Genomic DNA, 18931 nt, shown 5'->3' with positions numbered 1-18931 from the left:
CAAATTTTAGATGCATCCCTGCTTCAACACAGCTGAATCAAATGATTGATTACCTTTTCAAGCCATTCATTTGATTCAGCTGTGTTGAAGCAGGGATGCATCTAAAATCTGTAGGACAGTAGATCTTGAGGACCAGGGTTGGAGACCACTGCTCTAAATGCAAAGTGGTCCCATACAGCAGACCTATTTAGTGCTGCTGGCGCGTCTTCTAACTGCTGTTCTTTCCCACTCGCCATACCCACACAATTCTCCACAACAACTGATTTTTTTTTGCTACACCCGGCTACGCGGCTTTGCTGCTTCTTCTTCTTGTTTACTACTGGTGGTTGGCTTTGGTCGCAGTACCGCCACCTTCTGCTCTGGATTGTAAACGCTTCGCCTATGAGAAAAAGGAGCAGCGCATGAACCGAACGAAACACACGCGAACCGAACCGAGACAGTCGAACCGAACGGTTCTGACGGTTTTCATAAACCGTTCCATCCCTAAAAAATAAATATATATATATATATATATATATATATTATATATATATATATATATATATATACCAATAGTCACACATACATAATCACATACAAAAATACAATTTTTATCATATTATGAGTAACAAAAGCTTTTAATGACAGAATGAGTTAATGCAGCAAGTCAATATTTGCAGTGTTGACCCCTCTTCTTCAGGACCTCTGCAATGCTCCCTAGCATGCTCTCAATCAGCTTCTGGACCAAATCCTGACTGATAGCGTCCATTCTATCAAAATCAATGCTCGCTTCAGTGGGATTAAGATCAGGGGAGTTTCCAGGCCATGGACTCAAAATCTCTGTTTTGTTCCCTGAGCCAGTTAGATATCACCTTTGCTTTATGGCAAGGTGCTCCATCATGCTGGAAAAGGCATTGTTGATCACCAAACTGCTCTTGGACGGTTAGGAGAAGTTTCTCTCGGAGGACATTCTGGTTCCATTCTTTAATCATGGCTGTGTTTTTAGGTCAGACTGTGAGAGAGCCGACTCCCTTGGCTGAGAAGCAACCCCACACATGAATGGTTTCAGGATGCTTTACAGTTGGCATGAGACCAGACTGGTGGTAGCGCTCACCTCATCTTCTCCCAACAAGCTGTTTTCCAGATGTCCCAAACAATGGGAAAGGGGATTGATCAGAGAAAATGACTTTCCCCCAGTCCTCAGCAGTCCACTCCCTGTACCTTTGGCAGAATATCAGTCTGTCCCTGATGTTTTTCCTGGAGAGAAGTGGCTTCTTTGCTGCCCTCCTTGAGACCAGGCCTTGCTCCCAGAGTCTCTGCCTCACAGTGCGTGCAGATGCACTCACACCTGCCTGCTGCCATTCCTGAGCAAGCTCTGCACTGCTGGTAGCCCGATCCCGTAGCTGAAACACTTTTGCTTGCTGTTCTTTCTTTGGTGCCCTGGAGCCTTTTTGGCAACAATGGAACCTCTCTCCTTGAAGTTCTTGATGATGCGATATATTGTTGACTGAGGTGCAATCTTTCTAGCTGCAATTCTCTTTCCTGTTTGGCCATTTTTGTGCAGTGCAATGTTGACATGTCATTCTTAATCATGACAGATTGATCTCCAGCCCTGTCCTCAGCACCAACCGCACCTGTGTTAATGGAGCAATCACTGAAACGATGTTAGCGGGTCCCTTTAAAGCAGGGCTGCAATGATGTTGAAATGTGTTTTGGGGGATAAAGTTTATTTTCTAGGCAAATATTGACTTTGCAATTAATTGCTGTTTCGCTGATCACTCTTTAGAACATTCTGGATTATATGCAAATTGCCATTATAAAAACTAAAGCAGTAGAACTTGTAAATATTAACATTTTAATTATTCTCAAAACTTTTGGTCATGACTAATATATATATATATATATATATATATATATATATATATATATATATATATATATATACACTATATTGCCAAAAGTATTTGCTCACCCATCCAAATTATTGGAATCAGGTGTTCCAATCACTTCCATGGCCACAGGTGTATAAATTCAAGCACCTAGGCATGCAGACTGTTTTTACAAACATTTGTGAAAGAATGGGTCGCTCTCAGGAGCTCAGTGAATTCCAGCGTGGAACTGTGATAGGATGCCACCTGTGCAACAAATCCAGTCGTGAAATTTCCTCGCTCCTAAATATTCCACAGTCAACTGTCGGCTGTATTATAAGAAAATGGAAGTGTTTGGGAACGACAGCAACTCAGCCACGAAGTGGTAGGCCACGTAAACTGACGGAGCGGGGTCAGCGGATGCTGACGCGCATAGTGCGAAGAGGTCGCCAACTTTCTGCAGAGTCAATCACTACAGACCTCCAAACTTCATGTGGCCTTCAGATTAGCTCAAGAACAGTGCGCAGAGAGCTTCATGGAATGGGTTTCCATGGTCGAGCAGCTGCATCCAAGCCATACATCACCAAGTGCAATGCAAAGCGTCGGATGCGGTGGTGTAAAGCACGCCGCCACTGGACTCTAGAGCAGTGGAGACGCGTTCTCTGGAGTGACGAATCGCGCTTCTCCATCTGGCAATCTGATGGACGGGTCTGGGTTTGGCGGTTGCCAGGAGAACGGTACTTGTCTGACTGCATTGTGCCAAGTGTAAAGTTTGGTGGAGGGGGGATTATGGTGTGGGGTTGTTTTTCAGGAGCTGGGCTTGGCCCCTTAGTTCCAGTGAAAGGAACTCTGAATGCTTCAGCATACCAAGACATTTTGGACAATTCCATGCTCCCAACTTTGTGGGAACAGTTTGGAGCTGGCCCCTTCCTCTTCCAACATGACTGTGCACCAGTGCACAAAGCAAGGTCCATAAAGACATGGATGACAGAGTCTGGTGTGGATGAACTTGACTGGCCTGCACAGAGTCCTGACCTCAACCCGATAGAACACCTTTGGGATGAATTAGAGCGGAGACTGAGAGCCAGGCCTTCTCGTCCAACATCAGTGTGCGACCTCACAAATGCGCTTCTGGAAGAATGGTCAAAAATTCCCATAAACACACTCCTAAACCTTGTGGACAGCCTTCCCAGAAGAGTTGAAGCTGTTCTAGCTGCAAAGGGAGGACCGACGTCATATTGAACCCTATGGATTAGGAACGGGATGTCACTTAAGCTCATATGTGAGTCAAGGCAGGTGAGCAAATACTTTTGGCAATATAGTGTATATATATATATATATATACCTACCCAAGGGTAATTGATGATTAGAAAACCCTTATGCAATCATGTTCACACATCTGAAAACAGTTTAGCTCGTTACAGAAGCTACAAAACTGACCTTCCTTTGAGCAGATTGAGTTTCTGGAGCATCACATTTGTGGGGTAAATTAAACGCTCAAAATGGCCAGAAAAAGAGAACTTTCATCTGAAACTCCACAGTCTATTCTTGTTCTTAGAAATGAAGGCTATTCCATGCGAGAAATGGCTAAGAAGTTGAAGATTTCCTACAATGGTGTGTACTACTCCCTTCAGAGGACACCACAAACAGGCTCTAACCAGAGTAGAAAAAGAAGTGGGAGGCCGCGTTGCACAACTGAGCAAGAAGATAAGTACATTAGAGTCTCTAGTTTGAGAAACAGACGCCTCGCAGGTCCCCAACTGGCATCTTCATTAAATAGTACCTGCAAAACACCAGTGTCAACATCTACAGTGAAGAGACGGGATTCTGGGCTTCAGGGCAGAGTGGCGAAGAAAAAGCCATATCTGAGACTGGCCAATAAAAGAAAAAGATTAAGATGGGCAAAAGAACACAGACATTGGACAGAGGAAGATTGAAAAAAAAAAGTGTTGTGGACGGATGAATCCAAGTTTGAGGTGTTTGGATCACAAAGAAGAACGTTTGTGAGACGCAGAACAAATGAAAAGATGCTGGAAGAATGCCTGACGCCATCTGTTAAGCATGGTGGAGGTAATGTGATGGTCTGGGGTTGCTCTGGTGCTGGTAAGGTGGGAGATTTGTACAAGGTAAAAGGGATTCTGAATAAGGAAGGCTATCACTCCATTTTGCAACGCCATGCCATACCCAGTGGACAGAGCTTGATTTGAGCCAATTTCATCCTACAACACGACAATGACAAAGAATACTTTTAAACATAAAAGTTGAGGTTCAAACCTGTATGTCAGGGCTGACGTACATGTTGGGAGATGTAGTTCCAGTCTGTTTATATGTAGTTGGATTAACACAAAGTCGAGTGTCCTTTATTTAACCACCAATAGAACATCTCTGTTGTGTTTGTCTTTCAGACCGCCTGCAGGATTATTTTAGAAAAGAAGAGGGTTTCTCTGATCAGCAGCTCTGTGGACAGGAGAGGAATTCCAGTTTGGACCAAGAGGAACCAGAACCTCTGCAGATCAATGAAGAGCAGCAAGAACCAGAACATCCCTGGACAAAAGGGAAAACCATGGAACTCCCCATAAGTGAGCAGGAAGAGACAGATACAGGAGGGAAACCTTTCTCATGTTTGACATGTGGAGAACACTTAAAAAAAAAAAAACATTTAATGGATCACATGAGAACTCACAAAGGTCAGAAGGCTTTTGAATGTCTGTCATGTGGAAAAAGCTTCACTCAGAAATCCAGTCTTGTTTCACACATCAGAATTCACACAAACGAGAAGCCCTTTTCCTGTACCATTTGTAACAAGAGTTTTACCAAAAAGAGTACTTTAAATTCTCACAAGAGAATTCACACAGGTGAGAAACCTTTTGAATGTCTGTCCTGTGGAAAAAGCTTTACTTATAAATCTCATCTTTATAGTCACACCAGAATTCACACCGGTGAGAAAGCTTTTCCATGTACCATTTGTAACAAGAATTTAACTGACAAGCATAATTTGACTTCTCACATGACAATTCATACAGGTGAGAAGCCTTTTTCCTGCACAATATGTGGCAAAAGTTTTACTGTAAAAGGTAGTTTGATGGATCATATGAGAGTTCACTCAGGTGAGAAGCCTTTTGAATGTCTGTCTTGTGGAAAAAGCTTCCCTTACAAAAGCAGTCTTACTACTCACATGAAATTTCACGCAGGCGAGAAGCCCTTTTCCTGCACAATTTGTGGCAAACGTTTTACTCTAAAAGGTAGTTTGATGGATCATATGAGAGTTCACTCAGGTGAGAAGCCTTTTGAATGTCTGTCTTGTGGAAAAAGCTTCACTCGTAAATCTAGTCTTAACACTCACATGAGAAAACACACAGGTGAGAAGCCTTTTTCCTGTGCAAATTGTGGCAAAAGTTTTCCTCAAAAAGGTCATTTGACAGTACACATGAGAATTCACACAGGTCAGACGCCTTTTGAATGTCTGTCTTGTGGAAAAAGCTTCACTAAGAAATCTAGTCTTGACACTCACATGAGAAAACACACAGGTGAGAAGCCTTTTTCCTGCACAATTTGTGGCAAAAGTTTTACTCAAAAAGTTAGTTTGATGGATCATATGAGAGTTCACTCAGGTGAGAAGCCTTTTGAATGTCTGTCTTGTGGAAAAAGCTTCACTAATAAATCTAGTCTTAACACTCACATGAGAAAACACACAGGTGAGAAGCCTTTTTCCTGTGCAAATTGTGGCAAAAGTTTTCCTCAAAAAGGTAGTTTGACAGTACACATGCGAATTCACACAGGGGAGAAGCCTTTTGAATGTCTGTCCTGTGGAAAAAGCTTCCGTCAGAAATCTACTCTTAATACTCACATCAGATTTCATACAGGTGAGAAGGCTTTTTCCTGTGCAATTTGTGGCAAAAGTTTTACGCTAAATAGTCATTTGACAAACCACATGAGAATTCACACAGGTGAGAAGCCTTTTGAATGTCTGTCCTGTGGAAAAAGCTTCTGTCAGAAATCTGGTCTTGATACTCACATGAGAATTCATAAAGGTGATAAGGCTTTTTCCTGTGCAATTTGTGGCAAAAGTTTTATTACAAATAGTAATTTGACATCACATATGAGAATTCATACAGGTGAGAACTTGAAGCCTTTTGAATGTCTGTCCTGTGGAAAAAGCTTCACTCTGAAATCTATTCTTGATAGACACATCAGAATTCACACAGATGAGAGGCCTTTTAAATGTGTTTCCTGTGGAAAAAGCTTCACTCGGAAATCTCATCTTGATGACCACATGAGAATTCACACAGGTGATAAACCTTTTATCTGCATGATTTGCGGCAAACGCTTTACTAGAAAAAATAGTTTGACCATTCACATGTACAGAATCCACACAGGTGAGAAGCCATCTCCTGAATGATTTGTCACAAAGGTTTTAAGCGAGAAGGTAATTTGAGTATTCAGTTGACATTTATTAATGCATGATGTGGAAGGGTTTGTATTTTTTTTAAGTCATAGGGAAATCATATTTTAATGTCAAATCATTGTTGCTTAAGCATGTATGTAAATGTACTCTTTTATCATACGATATTGTCCAAAAGAAAATTTCTGTAAAAAAAAAAAAAAAAAAACTGTCTTAAAATCTTTGGGTTTTTTTTTTCTCGTTATGTTACGTAGGCCGGTTAGTTATTTCTAGGGATGCACGATGTTGGGATTTTGGCCGATATCCGATATGCCGATATTTTAAAACTCATGTAGCCCATAACCGATATCGATACCGATGTTAAAGCTGGACAAAAATAAGTAGTCATTGAAAATAGCTGTTTTGTTATCCATTTCTGACACTTTGAAAAATAATATACTCAAATATATTTTCATATGCTGATATCAAATTGATTTTTAAAAACGCGGTATCGATCTATTTTACTTTAAAATCTCGTGAAATTTAATTGTTCTGTTACAAACTTGTGATATTTTGCAATTTCTTGTGAGATTTTGTTAGTAAAATAGATCGATACCGCTTCAATATATCAACATATAAAAATATGGCAAAATTTCGTGAATTTTAAATTTCGTGAATTTTCGGGGAATTTCGTAGCATAACCATGACATATAGCAATATTTCATTAGCAAAAGAGATTGATATGGTGTTCTTAAATGGCAATATATCAGCAAATGAAGATATTGTGATATTTTAATGTATCAATATTTTTTCCCTCGTCTTTAGAAGTTTTTAAGTCTGTAAAAAAGAAGTTTTTAAGGAAGAAGTAGTAGTTTTTTTTTTTTTTTAGACTTTAGAAACTCGGAAGCTGATCAAATATCGTGTTAAATATCGGTGTGGTGGCCGATGTCCGATATTCAGTTTTAAGGCCGATACAGGCCGATACCGATAGGGGGCCGATTATATGGTGCATCCCTAGTTATTTCTTCTTGTACACCTAAATTCGGCAAATCATATATCAACAGTCATCTGTCAGTCAAATTTCTTCAATCATTGCATCTTGATTCATATGTCGCAGCTAATATAGGTGAAGGTTAAAATAAGAAATAAAAATAATTTCCTTTACCATTGAGTTGCGTCCCAGTGTTCACGGGGATGGACGTCTGTGTCTTCGGCAGGCGTAGAGCTAACAGAACTGGCAGCGTTGCGAGGCAAGGGCTCAAACATGTACGGCTGGAAGCCTTCTACACCAAGCCAAGCTTCTGCCGCCCTGGCGTCCTCTTCCACAACATCTTCGTCCCCGCTTTCCTCCTCTAAATAAAAAATGGATGACGGAGGAGACTCATCCACGACCTCCGACACTAAACTCTCCTCCTCTTGCATGTTTCCTCTGTCCATAGCGTTCCTTTACAGTGTCGTTTCTAAGTCACCAATTTAGTGCTACTTGGTCCCAATGGAATTTCCCATTGGGACCAAGTAGCACTAAGTTGCTAACTGGTTAGCAAGATGCTTCCAAACATCGGCACCAATTAAACTTGCTTGTGAACCTTCTGCCACAACGACCTCTTGATAAACGACCAATTACATTCACTTTATTCACTCGTGTAAAGTCGTGCACTACTCGGGAGAATATGGAAGAATATATACGGTTAGAGCAGCCGTTTCCCTACAACTTTAAAAACATTCGTGTCACTTAAGTTGCAGCAGTTAGATGCCACAGGAATGAACATTACAGGTGTTTTCCATGTTTGACTGGTGGTAAAATGTCCATCTAGAAACTTCTTCACCTCATTACATGAGAAACTCACAGGTTAATGGTATTTTTGGAGGAAAGGTTTGAGAAAGCCATTAAATAACAGCTTTGTTACATAGAAACCAGAACAGATAAGGTGTTCTATTGTAAACTGGTAAATATTCAGGTCCTGGACGAATATGTGGATGTGCTCATTTAAAAGTTAATTATTTAGGGCCTGAGTAAATTAGATTTAAATGGCCAAAAAACGGAATGGTTCCCTTGCAAAACAGATTTTTAAATTTCTGGATTTTTCTTTAATGAAGGGAATAAACATAATAAAGTGCAACTACAACATCTTAGTTACAGATGAAGCAAGTTTAGAATCCATACAACAAGCAATTGGGAAGAATGTTTAAATTGAAATAAAAAATCCAGATGGACACTGCAGTGGTCCATCTGGATTTGAACTTTTTCTGGATTAATTTACTCAGAAAAAAAACTAAATTTTATTTTTAAACATGAGAAATCTTAGCTGAATGATTTGCTATCAGTTGGATATATTCCAGAAACAGATTTTTATTCAGGTGAAAATATCCTCAGATGAAAATAAAAGCAAAGGTAGGACAGATTTAATGTGCTTTGCTCAGTTTCTTGATGTTTTTGGAGGATTTTTTAAAGTTCGCCTGCAAATGTTCAGAGTTTAGCTAATTCAGTGTCTTGTTGGCTTTCATTAGCAATGCATCAATCAGCCCTGCTACGTGTGTTGTTGAAACCAGGCCCACCAAAACTCCAACTGTTTTAGCCTCAGTGTTAGAGCTATGGTCAATAGATATTAGAATGAAGTAGATCATCTATAGAGGAGTCTCAGATGAAGATTTGGGACATATAGAAGTGTGTGTCAGTCTCAGAGTTAGTCAGCTACAAGCTAATTAATGTTGCAAAGTAGCTCCAGCCACCTTGAAAGGGGGTGCTGGGATTATGGGGTTAAACTACGGGACATCAAAGAACTCAGTTTAGAGGCTGGAGTCTGTAATTCAGGTAAATTGAAGTCCTAAAATGATGAAACATGTTTGTTTAAAAAGATAAACTAGATTGATGATGTTGCTGTTATTTTACTGATCAGGTTGAACCTGCTTTAACTTGGTAAAAAGCCTTTGTCTTAATAATGTATTAAAGAAATCTAACTCTCCTCTAGAAGTGTGAAGTTTCTGCTTTTTAAAGATTTTTTGAAAGTTTCCTTTGAACTAATTCTAATAGTTTTGTTCTTGATTCTGTAGATGTTCTATTTACCTGCTATGATTGAAAGTAACTATCACCTATTTTATACAACTGATTTTATGGATTATATTCTGCTGTGGATGTTTTTAATTATTGTAATCACTTCTAAATTGATGAAAGAGCAGCAATAAAAACCTCATGGATTGTAAAAATGTTTCTTTATCTGGTTTCATATAAATTAGAAACAATCTTTTTCCATGTTTTCTCTGATATTTTCAGCCAAACTAAAGCTGTAAAATAAATAGTTTAATGGCATTCACCTTCTGTCTTCTCCAGTCTTTCCTGTTGCTCCTCCGTCAGCATTAATCTGTTTGCTTTTTAGAGCCTGAGTTCAAATCTGGCCATTGGATAAATCCTCCTTTGCTTGTTGGAGAACTTAGATTAGGAAATAATGTAGGTACGTATTCTGGCCCAGTTGGTTTGGCTCCTGATAAAACAAGTGTTTCAGTTGCTATAACTGTGTGAGTCCAGAGCCGCTACAACCAAGCAACTAGAGGAATGAAGGATCTAACTATGGCTGTGTTCACAATGCAGACTGAAGGGAACCAAATCTGATTTATTCTTTAATTAAAAAACATTTTAAAAATGCCAAAATGAAAGTGCAGCTAACAGATGAACTTGAGAAAACATTTTTAGTCCAGTGGGAGGCTGAGTGCACCGTGTGCAAAGCTGGCTCATTAGTTTCAGTGTCTAATAAAGGTGCTGGATTTGCTTTTTAAGCCAACTGATGTTTGCAGGAGCTGTTTTGAACTAGACTACAGAGGGACGGCAGCAGTTTATGGATCATGTTACTTCATGTTTTTGAACTTTATTAGGGAGATTCACTGAGCCTCCTGATGGGTTTTTAGGCACAAGACAATTTGGAGATAAAGGTTCTTTATCTAAACACAAATAATCCAGTAGATTGTATGTTTGACCTCCTCTGCCACAAAACCCCAGCATATTTACATAAAATTATTAGATTTAAAATTATTTCAATTTTGTTTAAATGAAACTTTGGTTTAACTGCCATGTCCCCTTTTCTCTGTTCTTCTGAAATCAATTTATGATTATAATACAAAAACTAAAATATTTCAGTTTTAAATATTACTGATAAATAGTACAGTTCATGTAGTTTAAAGTACTTTCTAAGCAAGTAACATGGAAATAATAATCAGGAGGACAAGCTGTAGATAATCACACGTGTATAAATAGCTGAAGTTGAAAAAATGGCAGCCATGACACTCCTGGATGAGTCATTGGAAGAAAGCGGGGGGTCTGAACCAGAAAGCTGGTATAGATGTTACAGAGGGACGCTAATGCTACATTCACACCGGACGCAGCAAAAGCAGCAAAATCGCGTCTCCTGCTTCGTTTTTGCTGCTTGTACCAGTTAGTTCTGACGCGCGGCTGAAGCAGCCTTGCTGCTCTCGCTGCGCGGTCCAAAAGTGGGTCTGACGCACGCTGGGCGGAGCTTTACTGTCCTTTCTTTGCCTTGCAGCTATATTTGCTGTGATCAGTGGGAATAAAGTAGTTTTAATATGTTTTTAAGTGAGAAAATACACCTGAAAACTTCATCAGTGCAGTCAGTTCATCCAGAGTACAATCCTGCCTCCCAATGTTATTTCTGTCGGAGCTGCTCAGACCCCCACATACCAGCGGTGCGCTGTCAGTAGGAATCCCTTCATCAGGCTTCATGGAGGCTTTAAAACATACAGTAATATAAATGTAAAATGTGCCTTTCCCCGACAGAGCAACCCACTTAGATCAGTAATTATACCAAAATTATCCCAAAATTGTAAAAATACAATATATATATATATATATATGATTTAAAAAAAAAAATTATCTGTCAATATTCTCCATCCAGAATTCCTGAAGAGGAAATATTTAGTTTCACCTGGTTTATTTAGACATCACCTGAAGCACTGAAGGGCAGCTGCTTCACCTACAAGCTGCCCCTGCATCATTATTACTGGATATCTGTGTTTCCTATAATCATATAATGTATAAGTGCATTTTTAATAGTAAAGGATTTAATGAAACACAACCTTTTATCATCGTCCTATATTGCTTACTGTCCGACTGTTTAAATAGCTCCTTTCCTTTTTTAGTGGCATCGTCTACAAACACAACACTAAGAATGAGCTGTAGAATGAGTGTATTCAAATATAAAATCACTTTTAACAATTATAAAAGACAATATAACACTATCTTATCTGGAATTTAATAATATCCAAAATAAACAGCCAGATTCAAGCATTTTTACCAGACATTAATGTTTGTACTAATTTACTTATAGACTGTGTGGAAATCTATGTAAGATAAAATGAATGTTGATATTCTTCATCTGTTTGTTCTTGTCTTTATCCTATTTCTAGAAGTATAAATAGTCAATTAAATTACTATTATTATGTGGAACCCTAATTATGCTTTTTAAACCAAAAATAGCAGATGTATAGACACCATTTCTTGTTGTTATAAGAGAAATAACACCTGCTAATAATTATACCTGAACTTCCTCAAAGAGTCATCAAAAAATGAAAACAGTAACAGCAACTAAATATTGGCAAAAAGGAAACCCTCACATTTTCTTTTTTAGTTGGCTGTGGCTAAGAATTAGAAAATGTTGATTGCTTACAGCCTTTATTTGCCCATTTTTCCAGCAGTCTTCAGAACTCCTTGCGTTTTATAACAGAAAAAAAAGGCTTTTGTTTTTTAGTGTACATGATATTCCTTTTTTTTTTAATTAGGACTAGTTTTGTAGCCTAATATTATTTTTTACTAACCGCGACATTCTAGTGTGAATAAATTTTCAATTTTGTGCTCCAAGCACACGCAGACTAGAAAATAGCCAATCAGAGAGAGAGAAGGCGGAACTTAAGGCAGAACAACCAATGAGAGTGGAGTTAAACAGCGCAGCACAGTTCCATGCGCTGCTACGAGAAAGCGACAGGAGAGACCAGGCAGAGGAGCTGCGAGTGGAAAAGAAGCCACAGCTGCAACAACTACTGCTGTAAATTATAAACATGTTGCTCGCATCCAATTATTGGTAGGGACAATTAGGTCGGTTCAAAATTTTGGTAGGGACATGTCCCTATGGTCCCTATGCAAACCTACGCCCATGTTGTGCACAGCAGACTTATTTTTATTCCACTACGTCACATCCAGGAAACACCCGCCCTGCGTCCTGATTGGCCAGACCATAAATTTGGTTGGGGAAATCACTTTCAGTGAGCGATGTCCCAGATGTATGTGAGTGGAGCTAGGCGGAGCGAGACATGCATCTGGCTGTTGTCATGTTACCACAGCTATACCTTAGGGGTGTAAATAATAATAGTTTTGTATCCATGCATCGATCCAACAGCCGACGATCCGATGCATCAATACGTCCGCAAGAGAATCGATTCATTTTTTATTTTTTTTCCTCCGGTCTATTTTTATCCATTTGCTCCTGGGTGTAATTCTCCCTCCCGTGCTGGGGTGGCGCTAAACCTATTTTGCCCTCCTACCTCGCTTCCTGGTTATACTCTTACAGCAGTGTGCTGCAGTGAGCTTGACACAGACATTTTTGATTTATGCTCAATATTGAAGCGTGGTCTGTGCTACACGCTGTGGGTCTAGATACGGCCGAGGCGGTGAGGAAGTGGGGACGAGTTTAGTCCGACGACGGAGGGACATGAGGGCCAAAAAGAGTGGAGATCCTGGAAAAAGGGTCCCAGCTTTCTTGCGCACCTCACTCTTCTAGCTGGTCAAACTTCACGAGTTGTTTTCTGCAATTTCGGTCATAAAAACAAAACAAGCCGGCCTCCTGTCTGCGGCGCTGTCTGCGGTCAGCTACGATCTGGGAGAGGAGCATCGGAGCGCCTGTGGAGGGGGCAGGGCGTCTGGAGCCGAGGTATTGCATTGAACTCATTACACTGATATTGTGCAGTATTTTTGCAGTATTTTTTTATGCAACATTTCTACTTCTGTTATTTGCTGTTGTTTCTAAAAGAAAAATGCATAAAGATATTCCAGCTTTCATTGATTTATTTCAAACTTGAAACTTTGTTTAGTCTGTAAGGTGTAAAAAAAAATAAATAAATAACCGATTAATCAAATCGAATCGTGGTGTATTCTTGAGTATCGAAAATAATTGAATCGTTGGGTAAGGAAATCAATACTTAATCGAATCGCTATGATGGATGTGATTTACACCCCTACTATACCTACAAGTCTATCCAAACAGAGAAGAGAGAACCGCAAGAAGCAGTGAGAGAAGAAAGATGAGTAATAATGTCAGACTGTTCCTAAACAGAGACGATGTGTCCATATTAATAAATGGTAAAGCTGGGGAAGTCAGGAAGAGTGGACAAATTTACAGGAAGAGGTTCCTCTCAGACACCATGGGAAGACACCCAGGCCTCAATGTGTCCCGCTCCCAGTTTTTTATAGCTCAAGCCCTTCTGGATAGTGAGGCCAAACATCTCGGACAGAGAAACATGTGTCACTCTTGTGACTGCTTCTCCCTAAAGGAGTTTGTTTTCCAGTGGTGTCAAAAGTACACATATTTGTTACTTAAGTAGAAGTATAGATACTGCAGCTTAAAAACACTCTGGTAAAAGTAGAAGTATCAACTTGACCTTATTACTCAAGTAAAAGTGAAAAAGTATGTGCTCCAAAAACTACTTAAAGTATAAAAGTATAAAGTAGCTTTAAGAAAAAGGCCAGATGCCACTATATGAATTCAAAACACAATTTTTCCACTATTTCAAAAAATTCTTTGAGATAGGGCCATGGATGAGGGAGGTCTTGTTGGTCTCTGTCTCCATCTCCCGATACACTCTCGCCTGTGTCCGACCTTTCAGACATTTAGAAATGTTTTTCTGAGTCCAACATTGTAGCATGGCATAGACAATTCACGTTAGCAGTTTGAAGAACACCTGCTTGCTTCTGATGATTTCCTTTAGCTAACCAATGAGTGTTTGCGTTCTATGACTCATCCAATCACACTAGTTTTCAGTAGATGTGGATGGAGCCAATGATCTGCATTGGATGGCGCACATGATGTGAAATATATATTTATAAACATTAAACCACGGGTAACTAATAAAAAATCAGTGGGGTCCGAATAAAGAAAATCAACCAGTACATGTCAGGAGACATTTTTAATGATCTGTTACTTTAAACAGAATTTAACACTCAAATAAAATGACGTATTTATGCATTCATGTTACATTGAATAAAAAAATAAAAGATGAAAAATTAAAAATAGAAATTGCCAAATATTGCATCCTGTTCTATCTGAGAGGAGTTGACACTTGTATGACTGTATTCCTGTATATCCATCACTAGTTAAAAGACAAGATTCAGCAAATGCAAATTCTGCCTGTAAAACAATGACAGCGCAATTGTCGCTGTACGATCCAAAGCCTCATTTGGAGCTTTTAAACAGGCTTTTAAAAAACTTTGATAATTTGCTGCTGTAATATTATAGATTTTTTAGAATAAAAAGCTAGCAGATGTGAATAATCAAAAAATAACAGAAACACAATTATAGAGCATTCAGTATTATAAGAAAGCCCACACTGTTTCTGAATAAATACATTATTTTATGAGTTCTGTTCCGTTTTTGTCTCTTTCCTTGTAAGTATGAAATGTCCCATTCTCCTGAATGCACCATAGCTGTCTGACGCTCATGAATGCATCACACTGGTCTGTGTCAACCCAGTCTCATGGGAAAATGTACCCCCACTACGTTGGTCCACACTGCAAAACGTAGTGGAGGTACATTAATGGCCATTTTTTTTGTGGTACTGTTACGTTTCTTCTGCCTATACGCTTTCTATTGTTTTACGTCCTAGTCACGTGACTTTCAAGATTCCAGCTGGGAGAAGAAAATAAACATATATATGGCCGACATTCGCTCATTTTTTTGTGGAAAGATTAATGACTTGAGTTTGTTTTTGCATTAAAATGAGTTTTGATTACATTTCTAGTGAGAAATGCATAGTTTGTTGCCAGAATATTTACTCAGGGAATGTACATATTCACTTGCTTGTTCGTTTCTTGCAAAGATTTTTCAAGATAATGTGAAACTGTAACATTTTGGTATAAACATGGCTGAGATTTCTCTAACTTTTAGTGGGAAAATCAATAATTTCAATCAGTTTCTGCATTTAAATGGGTTTTGATTACATTTATAGCGAGAAGTGTAGGGTTTATTTACATAATATTTACTTAGTGAACATACATAATCACCCGCTTGCTAGTTTTTGCTACGTTTTTCGGATCTCGTCAGGATTATGTGAAATTGCAACGTTTTGGCTGCTACCCATCGCCTAGCATTTAGCTGCCGCCCCGATTCAACATTGAATTCTTTGTGATTTAACTCCATCTGACGGATCAAACCCTCGCCACTGCGGTGTTGCGTCTGAGGTTGATTTTCAGATCAATGCATTACGTCGTGGCATACGGGAGAAACTAATTAAACTAGTTAAAAAAAGGATCATGGGTTAAGATCGGATGTGTTTTATTTGGAAATCTACCGGATCCTTTGTGCAATTAACTTCCTGTTTGGTGCGATCTCATTGATGGGTTTTGACCAGATTTTGACCAAAGAGGAACTAAAAAAACAATTTCAATACACAACCAGCATATCTGTAATCAGTGACAGAGAGCGACTGGGACCAGAAGTTTATTAATTTCTCCCCACTGATTTCCATTCAAAATGTTTTCTATCCCACCGGGCTCTAGGGAAGGGGCGGGCATACCGCCACCTACTGTTCATGAGTGTGCAGCAACATTGTTTTACATCTATTAAATTCTATTTTTTAATTTTGTATTCTGAAGATAAATAAATAATGCTTTCCTTAATCTATAAATATCTTTTATATTTCCTTTATTTCCCAATAATCCTTTAAGACTCCATTCTTGGCCTGTCCTTTCAACTCTTTTCAATTTCTTTCTTTACATTGTTTTACATCTATTAAATTCTATTTTTTAATTTTGTATTCTGAAGATAAATAAATAATGCTTTCCTTAATCTATAAATATCTTTTATATTTCCTTTATTTCCCAATAATCCTTTAAGACTCCATTCTTGGCCTGTCCTTTCAACTCTTTTCAATTTCTTTCTTTCAGGTCCAGATGTTTTAAAGTTCATCAATACATGTTCTATATTTTCTATCTCTCCAACTCCTTCACATTTATCATTATTTTTCCTCCCTATTAAGTATAAATTGTCATTTAAATAAGTATGACCTACTCTTAATCTGATCATTATTATTTCTTCCCTTCGGTTTCTCTCATTAATATTTCTATTTAATACTGACTTTTGTACTTTATATAACCTTCTTCCTTTTTTATCTTCATTCCACCTTTTTTGCCATTTTTCAATTTCTTTCCTCTTAATAAATTATTTTCCTTCCCCTTTCCCTAAAGGAATTGTAATTGTTATTGCCTCTTCTAATTGCTAATTTGTCTACTACTACTACATTTTCCCACTTTGACCTTTTAAGGTTAGCATATTGACCAAAAGCTGACACCAAAAATAAAGCAATCGATTATTTACAACAATATGCTACATTTAATGAAGACTAATACAGATTTTACTCTCTTATAAGAATTAGTTTTAGGTTTTATAGGGGAGAGTTTGCATCGGCAGTCATCTGGGAATCTTTTATGTATTTACTGGTAAAGAACAACCTCTCAACCCATTTAATGTAAATGTTGCGTCGAACCAGAAAGTTATTTGAAGAGCATAGATGCATAAATATATGCATAGCTTTAACAAGGGCCTCATGAAGGTCTGTTCTGTTATTCTCTTTTGGAGAATATAGACATTGTGGGCATTCATTTCCCTGATAAGCTGGTGAAGATTCTTAGACATCCAGGTCATAATCATTCCAAAAAAAAAACAAAAAAAACTTTGGACATTGTTTTTCAAGTTTGAAGACTTCCCATTCAGGACGTTTTTCAATTCAAAATTACAGTAGCCCAACAAATCCTTGTTTTGGCTAAGAAAATATGCAAATTGAACCTGATGCCTGATCCCAATAGCTTGACTCTGAACCGAATTTGATCCCTATTACTTTTTGGCCACATGCACATTATTGTGCTGCCTGGTCAACCCTATGAAAATGTTCTGGAACTGCCACTGAACTGACACCCAATGCATGGAGGGTAACCCAAAAAGGGCCATTGTTAGAGAAACTGGGTGCCTACAAAGTGCTGTTTTCAAGCTAATTAATGGAAAGTTAGGTGGAATGAAAAGTAGACAAATAACAATTACAATTTCTTTAGGGAAAGGGGAAGGAAAATCATTTATTAAGAGGAAATAAATTGAAAAATGGCAAAAAAAAAAGGTGGAATGAAGATAAAAAGGAAGAAGGTTATATAAAGTACAAAAGTCAGTATTAAATAGAAATATTAATGAGAGAAACCGAAGGGAAGAAATAATAATGATCAGATTAAGAGTAGGTCATACTTATTTAAATGACAATTTATACTTAATAGGGAGGAAAAATAATGATAAATGTGAAGGATGTGGAGAGATAGAAAATATAGAACACGTATTGAGGAAATGTAAAACATCTGGACCTGAAAGGAAGAAATTGAAAAGAGTTGAAAGGACAGGCCAAGAATGGAGTCTTAAAGGATTATTGGGAAATAAAGGAAATATAAAAGATATTTATAGATTAAGGAAAGCATTATTTATTTATCTTCAGAATACAAAATAAAAAAATAGAATTTAATAGATGTAAAACAATGTTGCTACACACTCATGAACAGTAGGTGGCGGTATGCCCGCCCCTTCCCTAGAGCCCCGGTGGGAGCGAAAATTTTTTGAATGGAAATCAGTGGGGAGAAATTAATAAACTTCTGGTCCCAGTCGCTCTCTGTCACTGATTCCAGATATGCTGGTTGTGTATTCAAATTGTTTTTTGTTTTTTTTTAGTTCCTCTTTGGTCAAAATCTGGTCAAAACCCATCAATGAGATCGCACCAAACAGGAAGTTAATTGCACAAAGAATCCGGTAGATTTCCAAATAAAACACATCCGATCTTAACCCATGATCCTTTTTTTAACTAGTTTAATTAGTTTCTCCCGTATGCCACGACGTAATGCATTGATCTGAAAATCAACCTCAGACGCAACGCACGCAGTGGCGAGGGTTTGATCCGTCAGATGGAGTTAAATCACAAAGAATTCAATGTTGAATCGAGGCGGCAGCTAAATGCTAGGCGATGGGTAGCAGCCAAAACGTTGCAATTTCACATAATCCTGACGAGATCCGAAAAACGTAGCAAAAACTAGCAAAAAAAAAAAGCATACTCCAGTTAATGATAAATTACATACTATATTAGTTAACAATTATTGAAATAATCATTTAATATGATTAATTTTTTTCAGCCCCAGATAAAATACATGAAATGGGCTATGCAGAGTATCTACAGCCCAGATGTTCAACTTTTATAGTGAAGTTAATATATTAATGAATGTATTATTTTGCTTGATACAGAGAGAGCATAGTAGGCTACAGTAGGTAAAATATAAGAGTGGGGTTTAACTCTGCACAATTCTATATCTTCAAAGGAAAATCCTGTATTTACCTTCTCTCTTATAGTCGTTCAAATGAAAAGATTTTCAAAGTGGACAAAAGTCCTAATTCCACATTCATCAGAGGTG

At 38.2% G+C, this 18931-nt stretch overlaps 1 protein-coding gene across 3 annotated transcripts; it reads left to right on the top strand.

The window, feature by feature from the left end:
- The first annotated feature begins 4083 nt into the window (after positions 1–4083).
- LOC119779509 (gastrula zinc finger protein XlCGF57.1-like) lies at positions 4084–6457 on the top strand. 3 transcript variants are annotated; one of them, XM_038279169.1, is made up of 2 exons: positions 4084–5290; positions 5543–6457. In XM_038279169.1, the coding sequence occupies exons 1-2, from the start codon at positions 4411–4413 to the stop codon at positions 6244–6246; spliced, it is 1584 nt and encodes a 527-aa protein (XP_038135097.1). In that variant the 5' UTR covers positions 4084–4410; the 3' UTR covers positions 6247–6457. The 3 variants fall into 3 exon arrangements, with proteins under 3 accessions (XP_038135097.1, XP_038135096.1, XP_038135094.1); XM_038279168.1 differs by having other exon boundaries at positions 4086–5290; positions 5459–6457; XM_038279166.1 differs by having other exon boundaries at positions 4247–5190; positions 5275–6457.
- Positions 6458–18931: the final 12474 nt, after the last annotated feature.

The sequence above is a fragment of the Cyprinodon tularosa genome, unplaced genomic scaffold (assembly GCF_016077235.1).
Source record: "Cyprinodon tularosa strain WSP-4 unplaced genomic scaffold, ASM1607723v1 ctg1488, whole genome shotgun sequence".
Taxonomy (NCBI): Eukaryota; Metazoa; Chordata; class Actinopteri; order Cyprinodontiformes; family Cyprinodontidae; genus Cyprinodon; species Cyprinodon tularosa.
Note: the sequence above shows the minus strand (reverse complement) of the source record. Positions and strands in the feature narration are given on the sequence as shown.